At 49.8% G+C, this 16,173-nt stretch overlaps 1 protein-coding gene across 8 annotated transcripts in view; it reads left to right on the forward strand.

The window, feature by feature from the left end:
* Positions 1 to 15,764, forward strand: part of RALGAPA2 (Ral GTPase activating protein catalytic subunit alpha 2) — a 421,554-nt gene extending 405,790 nt beyond the window's left edge. For 5 of the 8 annotated variants that reach the window (XM_023549976.2, XM_023549977.2, XM_023549980.2 and 2 more), the window contains 2 exons: positions 8,345 to 8,384; positions 11,345 to 15,759. In XM_023549976.2, the coding sequence (XP_023405744.1) occupies positions 8,345 to 8,349 (5 nt within the window). In that variant the 3' untranslated portion in view covers positions 8,350 to 8,384; positions 11,345 to 15,759. Of the gene's footprint in view, positions 1 to 8,344; positions 8,385 to 11,344 lie in introns of all 8 variants that reach the window. The other 3 variants (XM_023549982.2, XM_010591500.3, XM_023549984.2) reach the window with 3 other exon arrangements.
* The last annotated feature ends 409 nt before the right edge of the window (positions 15,765 to 16,173 follow it).

The raw sequence follows: 16,173 nt of genomic DNA on the forward strand, positions 1-16,173 counted from the left end.
TGGAAATCATTCTTAATTAAAGCTTATTTGAAATAACCTTCAGAATTTGTTCCAGAAGAACCTGGAGCTCTGAATTCCCAGGTTTATGTTGCTTGTGAAGCATGGCTGTGGGCTCAGGTGCTTCTTGTTCTCGCAGGTGGCACACATAAAGCCTCAGCCATGAGGTGGGCTCCTGGAAGACTCCGTGATTTGCATGGATTCCTGTCTAGCGACTGCCAAACCAAAGCCGAGGCCCAGTGCAGCCTGCCTTACTAGTACCTCGGTCTTCTGGCGGGAAGAAGGAAGGACACTTTATAATGTCCTTCTCTAGAGGATTTAGAACGATACCCAGGAAGCTAATATCTGAACAGCATAATAAAGAGAAAAGCTACCTCCTTTTCTCGTGCTAGCCTTTAAAGTCCTTCTAAGGCTGAAAAAAAAAAATCCTTTAAAAATAAGAAAGAAGCCAGTCACCTGTGGGGGCAAAAATGTATTTATAGCATCAACGTGAGCAAAATTCAGTCTTAGAGTGTAAGAAACCTAGTAGCATCGTTGTACAGAGTGCTAAGAACAGGCAGAGCCCAGTGTGACCACTGCAACAATGTAAGTGACAATAAAAGATGCAGATACACACCCCACAAAGCCACACCGGACTGTGTCCACACACCTCCTCCAGCGCATGGCCCCTTACCTGTGGCAGGGAGCAGCAGCCCTCACCATTGCTCTGTGGCATCTTCTTATGAACAGGACTGTCTTTTCCATGGAGTTGCCTGTGGGTGAGGAGAGCCACCCTGCAAGGACTCAAGTGGGAAGGGTCTACCCCATAGCCCTCATCTCAGGCAGAAGCAGGAAGGGCATACTTGCCACCTGGCCACTGCTGCACAAGTACCTTTCAGAAGAGCCTGCGGCTGGTGTGTGCCCCGGGCTCGTGTGGTAGTTAAGGATACTGTGTTCCCTAGCTACATCCCTAGGGCTCAGAGAAGTAGCTAGAGAAGCAACCAGACTTCAGTTAATGCCAAAGCCCTCTAACATCTGGACGTGCAGCTTTCTAAGGTCGTGAGCCCCTGGCCAGGGGATGTTAGCAGACCCAAGAATCCCAGAGGAAAGGGACCACTACAGAGAAGAAAAGAAGAACCTGTAAATGGGAATCTGAAGGCCACTTAGCTTGATTCTGCTCTTCATCCCAGTGACCCAAAGCTGGGTACTCACTTGAAGCCCAATTCAGACGTTAAAACTCATGTCCTGCTGTACCCACAACTCACCTGTATAGCTCAAGACCATCTCATAAATCCCATGAGGGTAGGGCATGCAGCCATTCATTTCATAACTGTTTTGGGCATAGCAGACAGCATCCCTACCTTCTTGGAGGCTTACCTTCTAGATGGGGGAGAAGGACCCTCCTGCATGAGCTGATGAGTGCTGAGGAGAGAAGGACAACAGGAAGGAGGCTCCAGATGCTGCTGAGAAAATCAATTGGGGGGAGGGGTGCACTCAGGGAAGGCCTCTCTGAGAAAGAGGCATTTGAGCAAAGACTTGAAGGAGGTGAGGATTCATGTATTGAAAATGTCTAAAGTATGGGCTGTTTGGATATTTGGGAGGGGAACATTCCAGTCAGAAGGAATAGCAAGTACAAGGGCCTTGAGGCAGGAGCTTTTCTGGAACATACAAGGAGCAGTGAGGAGCCCAGCATGGCCAGAGCAGAGCAAGCAGAGACTAATAGGAGCAGAGGCCCGAGCAGCCTTGCAGGCCGTAGGAGAGACCTTGGCGGTTATGCCGAGTGGGGTGAGCAGCTGTTGGATGACATGTCTGACTCATGGTGAAAACAAATCACTGTGGTGTCCGTGGGGAGATAGACAGCTGGGGTGAGGGACAAGGAGACTAGTTAGATAATGTCATTCACCCACGTGTTCTCACCTGGCACACAGCGGGCATGTAATATGTGTTGATGATGAACGGATGATGTGGCAATACAAGAGGTGTTCTCCCCAAACTCTCTCTGTGGGGCAGTAGTGGGACCCTGCCTTTTCTCACTGTCCTCTCAGTGCCACAAAAGAGCAGCCCTCAACCTGGGCTGTGCAGATGACGGGGGCTTGGTGACCCCACCTCCTTGTAGGTGGGAAAAGGAGATAGGCAGCACTTTACCCTGCACTTCCCAAGACCCCACAGACTCCCCCCAGGAGGCGGGGGTTCATGAGGAACCGTGACAGACAGCTCTCCTGGTACACAGACAACTAGTTGAAGAGACTTGGAATGACTCATAGTGATCCAGAAGAGCTAGGATGTGAGGGTGGAGTGCTTTGCCATCATTTTACTCTTAAAAGGATGGTCTCTAGAACAGCTCATGAGTGGCCCTCCACACATGGGCGGACTCTGCCCACAGTCTGCACCCTCAGCACAGCAAGATTTGCCAGCTATTGAAACTGAGATATGGAGGATTGTTCTTTGTCACCGTCATGTGGCTGGTCACAAAAAGACCAGGACTCCAGCCTTTAGGGCTTTCTGTTCCTAGACAGGACTCTGCATCCACCCCTACAGGGCCCTGCCGTGGGCACCTGATGTGGGAAGCACACCCACAGAGGCAGACAGCAGGCCTGCAGCACGGCGGATGGCAAGGAGTGGCAGACAAAAGGCTCCCCCCAGAGGCAGGAAGGATGTGGCCTGTACCCTCTATACTGTGGCAGGGGCACACTCACTTTGTAACAGATAACTGAGAACGTTAACTGAAAGTGAACTAAAAGTGTTTCCTATTTTAGAATTCAAATGGAGCACCACAGGAAGAGCGCACACATGGAGTGTCTTCACTGTAGGCTGTCCTGTCTCAGTGTGTTCACAGACTTGTGCAGCCAGCACCACAGGCAATCGCCTTCCCCCGGGGCATAGCCATTGTACCTCTATAGATTTTGCTTGGACACTCACACTAAGTGGAATCATACAAAAAAGCCTTTTGTGACTAATTTCTCTCACTTATAATGTTTTTAAATTTCATCTCTGCTGTCGCATTTATCAGTACTTCACTCCTTTTTATTGCCAAATAATATTCCATTGTCTGGATGTGCCAGTTTGTATTTATCCATTCATCAGTTGGTGGACATTTGGTCCATTTCCACTGTTTGGCTATGACGGATAGTGCTTCAGTGAACCTTCAGACACTGTTTTGTCATTTTGAGGTATGAATTCAGCCTTGTACGATGAACAGCCTCCCCATGACTGAGATGCAGCTGGAATCTTGGAGCCTGACAAGAAAGCTGACACCAGGATCTGTTCAGTTTATTCATAGATCCAGAAAAGTAGATTACAACTGTGGAAGGGAAAGAGAAAAATGCCACTCAAGTGTTTTCCTGGTGTTCCTCCTGCCTGCTCAGCCCCGGTGCCCGCGCCTATGCACCTGCAGGCTCACCCTGTACATGCTCACGTCCTCCCTTTTGCTGCCTTTTGGTCCAGCTGTCCTAGCTTTCTGTTTCAGAACCAAAGTTGATAGGCAAGATCGAGGACCAAAAAGAGGCAGCCAAGCCTAGAGCCAGGCCGGGTAGGACACAGCCATTGCTGCTGGGGTGGAAATATTGGAAGCTGTCCTTGGACCATTTGGAGATGCTAATTAGGCTGGCCAGTTCCTACTGGCCTTGGGTGGCCAGCGTTGAGTGTGTAGGCTTACCCCATCTACTGCCTGCACCTGTTCCCTCCTCAGAGCCATTCCAAGGGAGCTGAATGACCAGACAGTTCTCTGATCTGCTCTGTCCGCCTTCCTGCTGGTCGGATACTTAGCACTCGCTGCAAGCTGGAACCCTGGTCCACTGTTCTCTCCTTCATCTGCGCCAGCTCTCAAAACCATTCTCTTCCCTACTTATCTTAAGCCAGTTAATCATCTCCCACACTGTTCAGTAACAAGGACCCAGGGAGAGGCAGTCACGTTTCTTGTCTGACCCTGCCAGGCGCTCTCCCTGGTGGCAGTCCTGGATGTCAGTTCCCTTGAAGCAAAGGAGCTTGGTTTGAGTCCTTGCTCCCTTGCTATCCCAGTGAGTACGGGCAGAGAAAACATACCACAGAAAGACCTCACCAACCTTGACAACCTCTGCTGGCAGAGCTGTGTGGAACACTCTCAGCCAGCACTAGTGTGCCCTGTGTTTTCTTTTAATGCCTTGTTAACATCAATTGTGTCAAAATAAGTCACACAATGCCAAAGAAGTCAGGCACCTTCCTCAGAAGGTGACTTCTGGACTCTGCAGGCACCAGCTCTGTGTCTGAGCTCCTGGCTTATTCCAGTTTGGCCCTTTGGGATCCATGTGGAACTGTCCAGGGCTCTCCCCCAATGAGTCTCATTCAGTGGATCTTCACTGTGAGTGGGGCCAACTCCTGATTCCCAACACCACTGCTGGGTAAATTTAAGACATATACTAACCCTGTAAGCTGGTGTTCTCAACTTTTTCTTCATTATTCCCCCAACAGGAGCCTTTAGGTATTTTTACTTTACATATTTTCCTCTCCCTGAGAGCCACAAATAGACTGTGTCTGTTTATTTGCCATACTTATATCTGTTCTTTATATATACAAAGAGTAAGATTTTTTGCTTCTCAGGAACCAGTTTCACCCATATCACCACTATTAAAACGTGCTGTAATTCTCCACCAAAGTCCCACAAAGGCGAGTTCTTGGGTGTTTTGTTCCTGCTGGAGCCCAGAGCCGAGAACATCCCACTGGACCTGGCACACATTAGGTACCCAGCCAGTGAAAGGAGGATGTAATTGTTTGTACCCTTCCCCAGCATTACAAGCCCTGTGTTCTCTTTCCATGCCTCATCTCCAAGCACAGTGCTCTCTTCTGGTCCGTTCCGACACTGCCCAGGTTAGCTGGTGCCGCACGCTGGTGGGGTGAGGGGGTTGTCAGAAAGCTGACAGCCCACTCCTCTGTTCCAATTCCTGGGGCTTGCCCTTTGGTAGTACTGCCTGTGTGTCAAGGGCAAGTGACATTTGAGCACCATGAAATAATTAAGGCAACTCCCAACTGCCACTGCCTTTGCATCTCTTTAGCTCAACCATGGATTTCCAGTTATTGAGGCATTCTTTTTGGTCCAGCACACCATACCAGGCTACGTCTGGGGATGCACAGGGGACAGGAGCAGTCCAGTCCTCATCAGCAATTACAAACAAGTCCTCCATTGTTAGCTGCGCCATCTGTTTTTTTGGTTTCTACCAATCGGGTGCCTGTATGCACAGCATCACCAGGGCTGAGGGCCTGCAGGGCAGTGAGATGAAGGAAGCCCTTCATAAAGAGACCCTGTGCTCACGTTGGAGAGGGCCCTGGAAGTTAAACCTCCCCAACTCGAGGAAGAGCTGTCAAAAGATGCTCAGTGTGTGCAGTCTCCCGTGAAGAGAAATGGGGGCCCATGGTCCACTGAGCGGGGGGGAACATTAGGAAATCTGGATAATTACATTGTCTAGAGGGCCCATGGCAAACATTCTAGCTTGTAAGCCATAATCAGCACCAGCCCAGGACTTCTTATGCCTTAGAGTACAATGAGTGCAGAAAAGAAGCAGGGTTAACAGTGGTTTGAAAACAAACCAAGTAAGGTAGGGAATGCTAGTGTATCATCAGTCACCAGCTATTTATCCTGAAATTCCTAATCCCAGTTTTTAGAGGGGGATAGATTTTCATCAATAGTTTGAAAAATATAGCTTTGAGGAAGTCTGCATTTCTTCCTGGGAGCCCCTGCTGAGAGTGTCAGTGGTCCTTTCAGGCCCTGGTCATGGTGCCAGCCTTGGCAGACAGGGTCAGAGGGAAATCCACTTAACAGCTGTGGGCATGAAGACAGCGGCCCAGGTCACTGATAAAAGTTCTTTGTCCGGATCTGATGGTGGCCTGGTGACACTTTGGGGTGGAAGACCCCACTTACACGAAATACCCAGAATAGGCAAGTGTACAGATACCAGAGGAGATCAGTGGCTCCCAGGGGTGGATGGGAAAGGGGACTCATGCCTAGGGGCCCTGCGCTGTTACCAAAAAAAAAAAAAAAAACCTAGTGCCGTCGAGTCGATTCGGACTCATAGGGACCCTATAGGACAGAGTAGAACTGCCCCATAGAGTTTCCAAGGAGTGCCTGGCGGATTTGAACTGCTGACCTTTTGGTTAGCAGCCATAGCACTTAACCGCTATGCTACCAGGATTTTCCTGCACTGTTACAGGTGATGGAAAATTTGGAAACGGATAGTGGTGATGGCTGCACAGCATGGTGAATGGAATTAATGCCACTGAACTGTACATGGGAAGGAGTAATGTCCCCGAACTGTACGTGTGAAGGAGTAATGTCCCCGAACTGTACGTGTGAAGGAGTAATGTCCCCGAACTGTACGTGTGAAGGAGTAATATCCCCGAACTGTACGTGTGAAGGAGTATTGTCCCCGAACTGTACGTGTGAAGGAGTAATGTCCCCAAACTGTACGTGTGAAGGAGTAATGTCCCCGAACTGTACGTGTGAAGGAGTATTGTCCCTGAACTGTACGTGTGAAGGAGTAATGTCACTGAACTGTCCGTGTGAAGGAGTAATGTCCCCAAACTGTACGTGTGAAGGAGTAAGATCCCTGAACTGTCCTTGTGAAGGAGTAACATCCCTGAACTGTCCGTGTGAAGGAGTAACATCCCTGAAGTGTACATGTGAAGGAGTAACGTCACCAAACTGTACCTATGAAGAGTAATGTCCCTGAACTGTACATGGGATTAATGTCCCTGAACTGTACATGTGAAGGATTAATGTCCCTGAACTGTACATGTGAAGGAGTAATGTCCCTGAACTGTACATGGGATTAATGTCCCCGAACTGTACATGTGAAGGATTAATGTCCCTGAACTGTACATGTGAAGGAGTAATGTCCCTGAACTGTACGTGTGAAGGAGTAACGTCCCCGAACTGTACGTGTGAAGGAGTAACGTCACCAAACTGTACGTGTGAAGGAGTAATGTCACCGAACTGTACATGGGAGGGATTAATGTCCCTGAACTGTACATGGGAAGAAGTAATGTCCCTGAACTGTACATGTGAAGGAGTAATGTCGCTGAACTGTACGTGTGAAGGAGTAATGTCGCTGAACTGTACGTGTGAAGGAGTAATTTTGCGAACTGTACGTGTGAAGGAGTAATGTCCCTGAACTGTACGTGTGAAGGAGCAATGTCCCTGAACTGTACGTGTGAAGGAGCAATGTCCCTGAACTGTACGTGTGAAGGAGCAATGTCCCTGAACTGTACGTGTGAAGGATTAGTGTCCCTGAACTGTGCGTGTGAAGGAGCAATGTCCCTGAACTGTACGTGTGAAGGATTAGTGTCCCCGAACTGTGCGTGTGAAGGAGCAACGTCCCCGAACTGTACGTGTGAAGGAGTAACGTCCCCGAACTGTACGTGTGAAGGAGCAATGTCCCCGAACTGTACGTGTGAAGGAGCAATGTCCCTGAACTGTACGTGTGAAGGAGCAATGTCCCTGAACTGTACGTGTGAAGGAGCAATGTCCCTGAACTGTACGTGTGAAGGAGCAATGTCCCTGAACTGTACGTGTGAAGGAGCAATGTCCCTGAACTGTACGTGTGAAGGATTAGTGTCCCTGAACTGTGCGTGTGAAGGAGCAATGTCCCCGAACTGTACGTGTGAAGGAGTAACGTCCCCGAACTGTACGTGTGAAGGAGCAACGTCCCTGAACTGTACGTGTGAAGGAGCAATGTCCCTGAACTGTACGTGTGAAGGAGCAATGTCCCTGAACTGTACGTGTGAAGGAGCAATGTCCCTGAACTGTACGTGTGAAGGATTAGTGTCCCTGAACTGTGCGTGTGAAGGATTAGTGTCCCTGAACCGTACGTGTGAAGGATTAGTGTCCCTGAACTGTACGTGTGAAGGAGCAATGTCCCTGAACTGTACGTGTGAAGGATTAGTGTCCCTGAACTGTGCGTGTGAAGGATGCTGAGATGGCAAATGTCTTGTTACATGTCTGTCTACTACAATCAAAGAAGAAAAGGAGATTTGGGGAATGGGGGTGAGGAGCTTGTTGCCTGAGGCCTTGAGAACTCCTATCTTTGACTATATCGTAGACCCAGTAAGTCGGGGAGCATTGGGCCCCGGGATGAGACCTAACTGTTGGCACTGCCCTCCATCTACAGGCCTCTACGAGAGCTGCAGCATGCGTCGTCAGTGTTCAATATCTCGTTCATTTCACATTTATAAATGTGGCCCCAACTAGCCTTTTGTCCTTCCAGGTGGAACCTGCAAGTAGCTTTTCGGAACACTCCGCATCTCCGGAGTAAACGTATTATCAGCTCTGTGTTCGTTATCAGGTTGGAGCTGCGGTTGCGCCGTGCTTTTATTCATTTCATTTTATGTTCTTTCCCTTCAGATTAAAATACGGAACAGTCTCACTACAATATTTGAGAAAGGTAAGGCGCCACTTCAGTGGATTCACCCAGCCACCCCACCATGGGTAAGGGGGTAGATTCACTAACAGGCATCCTCCCACGCTAACCCTGCGCGGACACCCCTCCCACGCCCCCCACCTCCGCTCCCCAGGGCCCTGGCGCTCCTGCCCCTGCATGTCTGCACTGCCTGCTGGGGAAACCCAGCCTCACCTCTCTTCTGCCCCTTCCCCACGCTCTGGGCGGAATCCGACACGGACACCTGCCATCCCAGAAAACGTCTTTGTCGCCTGCCCTTTGTGTGCTGGCTGCTGGGAACCAGTGGGCGCCGGGGCCGCCCCCTTTTTTGTTGCCCAAGCCCAGAGGAGCAGGATCTTGAGATGGGCTGATAAGACGAGGCACGTGCTGGGCTGGCCTTTGACCACTGGCCTTAATGGAGGCCTCTAAGGCCTCTGTTTGGGGAGGGCAGATTGCCGAGGGAGCTGCTGAAAGGAACAGCTGGGGGAGGAAAAGCAGACAAAAGCTGGGGAACACAGAGGGCAAGAACCTGGGAATCGCTACGGTTTAGGATGCAGAGGGCGGACGCCACGCGCCAGGTGTGACCTCCATGGGCCTCTGCTGTCTGCGCCTGGGTATGGGGCCGAGGCTGTTTCCAACCAGGGCCTTGCAGCAGTGTGCTGGCTGGAAATCCTCTGGGGGCTGTGGGCCCCACTGGCTCACAGAGTTTCAGGTGGAAGGGAGGCCAATTAATAGTAGCAGGAGCTTTAACAGCTCAAAGGAGAATGGGCCAAGGGAGGGTTGTCATTTATTAAACATATTGTCCACAGCGTCACGCTTGGCACAGACCAGTCACTTGTACATGTGGAAGTGGATGTTAGGGTCTACATGTTTTGGCTTATCCAAAACACCGTCCTCCTGCATCAGGCAGGGGCCACAGCAGAGTGACCCCAACCCAGCTGGCCCCTTTCTTTTCCCTCAGCCAGGGCTTTGGCCCAGACCTGCCGTTGTTCCAAACTGGGCTCCAGCAGTCCCCAGAGTGAAGGCAGGCCGCACAGAGCCCAGGTGCTTAGCAGAAATGGGCAGGCAGGGTTGTACAGCCCCCCGTCCCAATAACGGGGATCTCCTGCAGAAGTATTTATGCGCTGGGACCCCGCACGCACACGTGCCCTCCCACTCCTGCCACAAGAGTGGCCAAGTGGGGCTCAAGTGTCCTGTGGGTAGACCCCGAGCTTCTGTCACAAGGAAAGGGCCAAGTGGTGGGCATCTGTGCCCGGCAGCCTGCGAGTGGAATTATCATACCCCTGAGGTGGCCTTCCTGCTTTGTGGCTGGCCTGCTCGTTCCACAGCTGCCGCCTCCCCATCAATCACGGGGTCCGGTGGGTGGATCGGGAGCCACTGTAGGCTGAGGACAGTGCCCGGAAAAGCTGGGGACTGGAGGAATGCACCGGGCACTGGGGGGCTGGCTCCACTCCAGGCTGGTCTTCCCCCTTGCCCCTGGCAGTCAGGGCCCCCGTGCGGCAGAACTTCCTGTGCCACCCAGGCCTGCGGTGCCAAAGCTGGCGTGGCTGTGCCATCTGCTGTCCTGCGGAGCTGCAGTAACATGCAGCCCCCCGTTCCTCCCGGTCCTCCCTGGATGCTGGGGGTGGGGGCTTAACATAAAAATGGTTTTCCTTCTACTCCAGAACACACAAAGGTTCACTCTTTCAGTTAGTATCTTTGACCATCACTTTATAGCTTTCATTTATTTGCATTTTTTGTTTCCCTATCCAGTTGATCTAATTACAGCATGCATGGGGGGGGCAGTTATAATGTGAAATCTTACACAATTTGAGGTTTCGGCATTTCAAAATGGAATGTTACCTGGGCCTAAGTCAGGTTGGTCCCTCTGCTGCCCCCCACATCTGGGTGACATTCTAGAACCCATCACCAGCTTACGAAGAGATAGAGGGGTGTGCTTTGCCGATCCCTTCTCTGTCTGGGTGACGGTGTAGCTGCCCTGCCTTTGTCAGAAGCAGCCTGACTGTAAAGAGGAAAGTAGTGAAGGCGCTGGCCTCGGGACACACAGGGAAGGCTGCCCCTGCAGGCCCGAACGTGTTGGCAAGTATCAATTGGGAGATAAGGCCAAAAAATGGAGAAGGATACTGTCAGCGAACAAATTAATTCAAATTAATTTCACATGCCAACAATAATAATAATTTCAGAGACCAAGCCCCAGCAGTGAAGCATGTTTTGAGGTTTGTTGCAAGCAGAGGTCACGCTGGGAGCCGTGGTTGTGATAGGACAGGGTTTAGAATGCGTTTCAAGGGGAAGGGTGATGAAACCATCTCCTTGTTCCCAAAGCTGTCCGTGGGGAGCGCTGCACAGGCAACAGTGGGCCGGTGTTGCAGCAGGCATTCCTCTGTCCCTCTGAGCACGCTTAGGTTAGCCCTCGGGAAGGGGTGCAAATGAATGGGTTGTCATTTTATTCCTTTCCTTCCAGTGCTAAATAGCTGTATGCTTATCTGGACTCATTCAGACAAGCAATGTAGTCCCGACCTCTAGTCTAGTCTCAGCTCCTTTGGGGAACACTTGAGTTGTAACTCATCGTATAAAATATCAATATGTGGTTATGTATAGGTTCTAGTAACACCGACAGGGATCCCTGCAGCTTCCTGTGGAGTTTTACATGTTTTTCCATTGACTCTGTCATGGACTCTTTCTCCTTTTTAGTCTTTTTTCTTCATTTTTTACTTGTGGATTGGACCATAAGACCAAATTAATTTCAAAAAGATTCATAGCTTCTTTTATGCTGCGGAAAAGGCTAGGAGGAAAGATAGATTCATTCATTCATTCAACAAACATCTCAGCAAGCCCAGCCAGGGAAGGTCATCAGACCCCCTTCTGCGGAACAGAGCTCCATTTCTTCACGCCACAATCCTTCCTGAAACCTATGGCCGCAAAAGTCTCGGTTGACTCGACCTGGCCTCTTTCTGCTTCCTCTGCAGGGGCCCTGGCTCCCAGTGTGAGTGCCCAGCTTGCGGTGCCTCTAGGATTATGGAAAGGTGAGACGCCACCATCGCTGCTCCGAGTCCCCAAACTCAGAGAGCCTGGGAAACCTCGTCACTCAGCTAGTGCCCTCAGCAAGTCTTCCCCCTAACGGACTTCTGCAGTTAAAGGAGAAGCCTACTAGAATGCTTCCACCGGGACTCTCAAGCTTGGCCATGTCTTCCTGTATTGAAACCTCGTGAGCCTGGGGCTTCAGCAACCAGAAATAGTCCCACTTACACAGGCATTGGCTGTAGCCGCCCCAGGAAGAGCCCTGAGAAGATTCCCGGAGTTAGAGAGGGACCAGAGGGGCTGTTGGTTCTTGTACCCCCAGTGGTTTCCTCTCATTTATGAACCCACACATGATTCAGAGGGGCTAGCAAAGCAAAGCAACTGTTAAACAGATTGATTGAGGACTTTGCACTGATTTTGCTAGTTTTTCTTCTGTTAGGATTTATGGTTTACTTAAAAATTTCGTCATCATGGAAATTGTCTTTCCCCAGGGTCTTTTGCCCAGGAGAAGTTTTACCTCAGTTGCTGGGTGTTTCTCCACCTGGTGCCCGGTGCCCACTAACCGGGGAGAGGCTCTCCTGACCACCCCACAGCCCACCCTCCAGATCATGACCGAGATGCTCCTACCACAGACCCCTCAGAGGGTTCTAGAAATGCAGGGTCTTGTTCCCACACAAGCTCCTGTTGGACAGAACGCCTTCTACAGCTCAGCCCAATGCCACCAACACAACAGGCCTGGGCCCCTCCTGTGTCAGGGTGGGTACCCCAGCATGTTGAACTGCCTCCTTAAGTTTCATTCTGGAATTTTGTTCTCCTGCCTGTTGCTCAGAGTATGCCAAGACAGTGGCCTTAGAATGATTCCTTGTCACACAGTTATAGGGTGGTAGATTCCAAGCAAGGGATTTAATCCTTTACCTTTGCCCATGGGTGGGCGTTGCCTGCCCTGTGGCAGGAGAGACCTGTCCTGTGCAGGCCCTCTGCTTCTCCCCAGGCACTCCGTTCCACCCTCACCAGTAGGATCCCAGAAACTCACCAGTCTGTCACCCACCATATGGACTTCAGTCCTTTCAGATTGGTCCAGTGACCCGTCCAGAGTGAGCCCCTTTAGGTATTTCTGAAACTCGCAAGTACAGAACAGCAAGGGAGACACAGCCCCCAAGGCCTGCGAGAGAGCCTGGTGCTCCGATCCCCCCACTCTGCTTACCTCCCCCCAGAGCAGCCGTTCTCACAGGAGCCTGTGGTCTCCATCAGCACTGAATTGGTTTGGCACATGTCTGACTTTTGCAGGACAGATGGGCAGACCCACTCTTGAAACAAGTGAGAGGTTTGAAAACGGCTCTCTTGTCAAAGCTGGACCTTCAAATTCCAGAAAAAAAATTTCCTGCCTTATAGGGGGTTGGAGGTGGAGTTTGAGGCCAGCCCCCTAGCCCCCGGACAAGCACCTCGAGCACTATGTAAGCATGACAGAACGAAGAACATTTTAAAGTAAAAGAAGTAAGCTTTAGTAATCTTGGCCCTTTTGTGAGTGGGCCCAGTATGCTTACTTACCGGGGGCTTACTGGCACCGTGATGGAAGTCAGGGCATTTCCCATTGTGTCAGCAAATCCCCCACTCTCATCCTTCTGTACCCCATTAATGGTTGGGGCTTTCTGGTCAGCCTGGGTTTGCCCACAGAGCTCAGATGTGAGCCAGTTGTTGAGCTGCTTCATTGCATACTCACAAAGAGCCGGGCCTCCTTCACACAGGGGCACTGCCTGCGTGTTCCTGGGCCCCAGAGCCCCGTGAGAGTCGCTGTTGTCAGTTAGCTTTTGGGGGTGTATTTCAGCTTCAGCTCCAGGACTCCCTGTTGCATGAGTACACAGGCAGAACTCTTGGCTTCGGTAGAAGGTGAGTGTCCAGATTTGGAAGTCATGTTTAACTCCCAGGACTTCTGCTGCATGTTTTCATTTACCTCCACAGACCAGTGCTCCTGACCTTGGAGTGAAAATTAGGTTGTCAGTGGTAAATAACCTTCTTGTAATCCCTAGTGATTGTAGCAACCCCATGACCCCAAGTTAGAGCCAGCAGCTCTGTGACAGGGCTGTTTCTGGGCCGCTGTTCTCAGTCACAGTTTTGGGGTAGAGATGTGGGATGGGGGAGTGCCAGGAGGGGGGCAGGAAACCTGGCCACTGTGTTTGCTTGTGGTCACGTGGACTTGAATCATTTGTTACTTGAGGTGGAAAATTGAAATAATGAAGATGTTTTTGCACTTAGAAAAGCAAATATTTTGTTTTTGTAATAAATGCCTTTCAGCAAAATCGTGGAGGGTCACTCAACCAGTAGGAACCCACCCTGAGCCACGGTGCTGACTCTTCACATTAATGGGTCAGCCATCTGCAAACACAATCATCCCTAATTGGCCCAAAATGTGGTAAGACCCACTGGCTCCCAGGCAGATGGGGCCAGCCCTCGCTGCTCTGCCCGCCGATTCCATCTAGAGCAAAGCTGGTGTCCTGTAGTCGAGTTGAGTAGGTTTTTGTACTTAAAAAATAGTAATGCCACAAAATGATGACTTTCTTTTACATAGTAAAACCTTAAGTAGACAGGAGCAAGGAAATGTAGCCCAGTTAAGTGACTGTCACAAGTGTCTTTACTTACATGCAATTACGGCTGCAGTTCCTAAAAGCCACAGGGTGGGGAGACGGTTTTGAGCCTTGGATTTATGATCTGGGCTGGTAGATTGGACCCTTAGCCTTACACAAAAGAGATGACCCAGATCCACAGAGCAATGCAGATCGTGTCTTCCTGGTCTTCCTCAGGTGTTACAACCATTCAGCGTTACACGGTAAAACCTGCCAAAGCCAGAACCTGTGTAAGGTGGAACCCTGTCAAAGAAGGAAAACTCAAATATTTTCCAGTAAAACGAGCAATAAAAAAGTGATAAGGCTGCACTCTATCAAAGGCGGGAAACTTTCGAGACCCAGAAAAACAAGGCAGTCCTATCAAATTCCGGCTCTCACAGGTTTCACTGTTTGTGTCGTGTGTAGGCTGTGGAATACTTTAAAATTTACTGTGATGTCTTATCTGTGACTGTGTTAGGTTTATGTCTACTGAAGGTGGATGTCTGCATCCGAAGGGAAATTTGGCATCAAACAACTGTCATTCAAGTTGTACTCAGTATCTGTGCTCAGTAAGGGAATGTTTTCTTCTTTTCAGGCCTATAATATTTAGTATGTATAAAGAAGGAAAAATTTGATAAATACTGTAAATTAAGTGATAGTGTGTCTTGTGATTTCTATTTTGTTCTCTCGTTATTTAGTTTTCCTAATGCTCCACAGCTGGGTTTACTTACAGACCTCCGTGTATGACCCACCTTTGCGGCACATGTGTCAGCCAGGACAAGCACACACAACACGGGTGACCACCACTTGACTCTCCAGCTAGCCCTCTTCCTCTCTTTAATTCTGATTTACAGTGATGATTTAATAAAGTGGAAACACACCACTTATGTGCTGTATATTTCATTTGTCTTTATTCCAGTTTGGTTGGAAATAAAGTTTTTCCTGGGGTCTAATAAAAAGTGGTTTGCATTTTAGTGGTGAAGTTGTTCAAAAGCAGTTTTCTAACCAAAGCCTTAAAAATGTATCCAAAATGGTAGCCAGCACCAGCCCAGGGAAACCTAGAAATGTGTTTGTCTAAAATTGACCTCTCAGTTCCTACCTAACACAGAGTGATAAGATCCAGTCACTAGAGGATTTGAGTTCAGCATCATCGACTACGTAGATTTAAGCCCGTCTACCTGCTGCTGCTGGCGATTTGTGTCAAGGTCCACAGTGAGCTGTACAGATCCTGCATCGGGCATACTCCCAAAGGCCAGGATCCCTCCCTGTGAGCAAGGGGCCGATCTGGAGGGTGTGTCCTTGTGAGTAAGGGTAGAGAGAGGTGTACCAATGACCTTCTGTTGGTGCAGCTGACAGTGGTTGGTGGCTTGGCCTCAGGAATGGCAGCTATCGCCTCTCAATGACCTAGGCAGATGGCCTCCGCTATGCTCTGGGCAGCCTGAGCTTTCAGGACATGTGAATATCAAGCTTCGTAAAAACCATCCGTGTGTCCATTTAGCAAACATTTGCTGAGGACCCATTACAAAACATTTCAGTGACCTCAGAAAGGATGGTTTCCTGGCACTCAAGTAGAGCCTGAATTGATTTGGCTTCTTTAGCTTTTGACTGATAGCAAGAGCTTGCACAGAGGTATGACATGCTTGTAATACTTGGTTTCACAGAATGAAGCTTGACTTGGAGTCTTTGGAGGTTTTGCCTAGAAGCAGTGGTTCCAAGCCTTGTTGCACATCAGAATGTTTAGGAAACTATAAAATGCATATTCCTGCCACATCCCCCCCGCCCCCGCCCCGATTCTGATTCACCAGGTCTGTGGTGGACCCTAGCATATGTGTTTCTTAAAGCTCCCTAAAAGATCCCGACCTAGCTATACCCTGGGGTGGAGGAAGCATCAAGTCAGACTAGTGAAGAGCAGCTGGCTTTTCCACAACTGTTCGCTGAGGATCCAACTTTGTAGATGGCCTCTATTCCCTCCGGGTAATGTCTGGACTCTTCAAATTTGGAAATGGTTATTAGAAATTTGAAAGATATTGTAACGAATGTCTCGTAAAGTAATTTATTACGACAAAAAGCTAGGGGGAGGGGGACACTGGTCACCTTCACAAAACGCAGGTCCAATTTTAGGCCACGTGGTGCAAGGCCTTCAGCACAGTTCCAGCTGCCGTTGGTTCCAGAGGCCC

This window comes from Loxodonta africana, chromosome 24 (genome assembly GCF_030014295.1).
Source record: "Loxodonta africana isolate mLoxAfr1 chromosome 24, mLoxAfr1.hap2, whole genome shotgun sequence".
Taxonomy (NCBI): domain Eukaryota; kingdom Metazoa; phylum Chordata; class Mammalia; order Proboscidea; family Elephantidae; genus Loxodonta; species Loxodonta africana.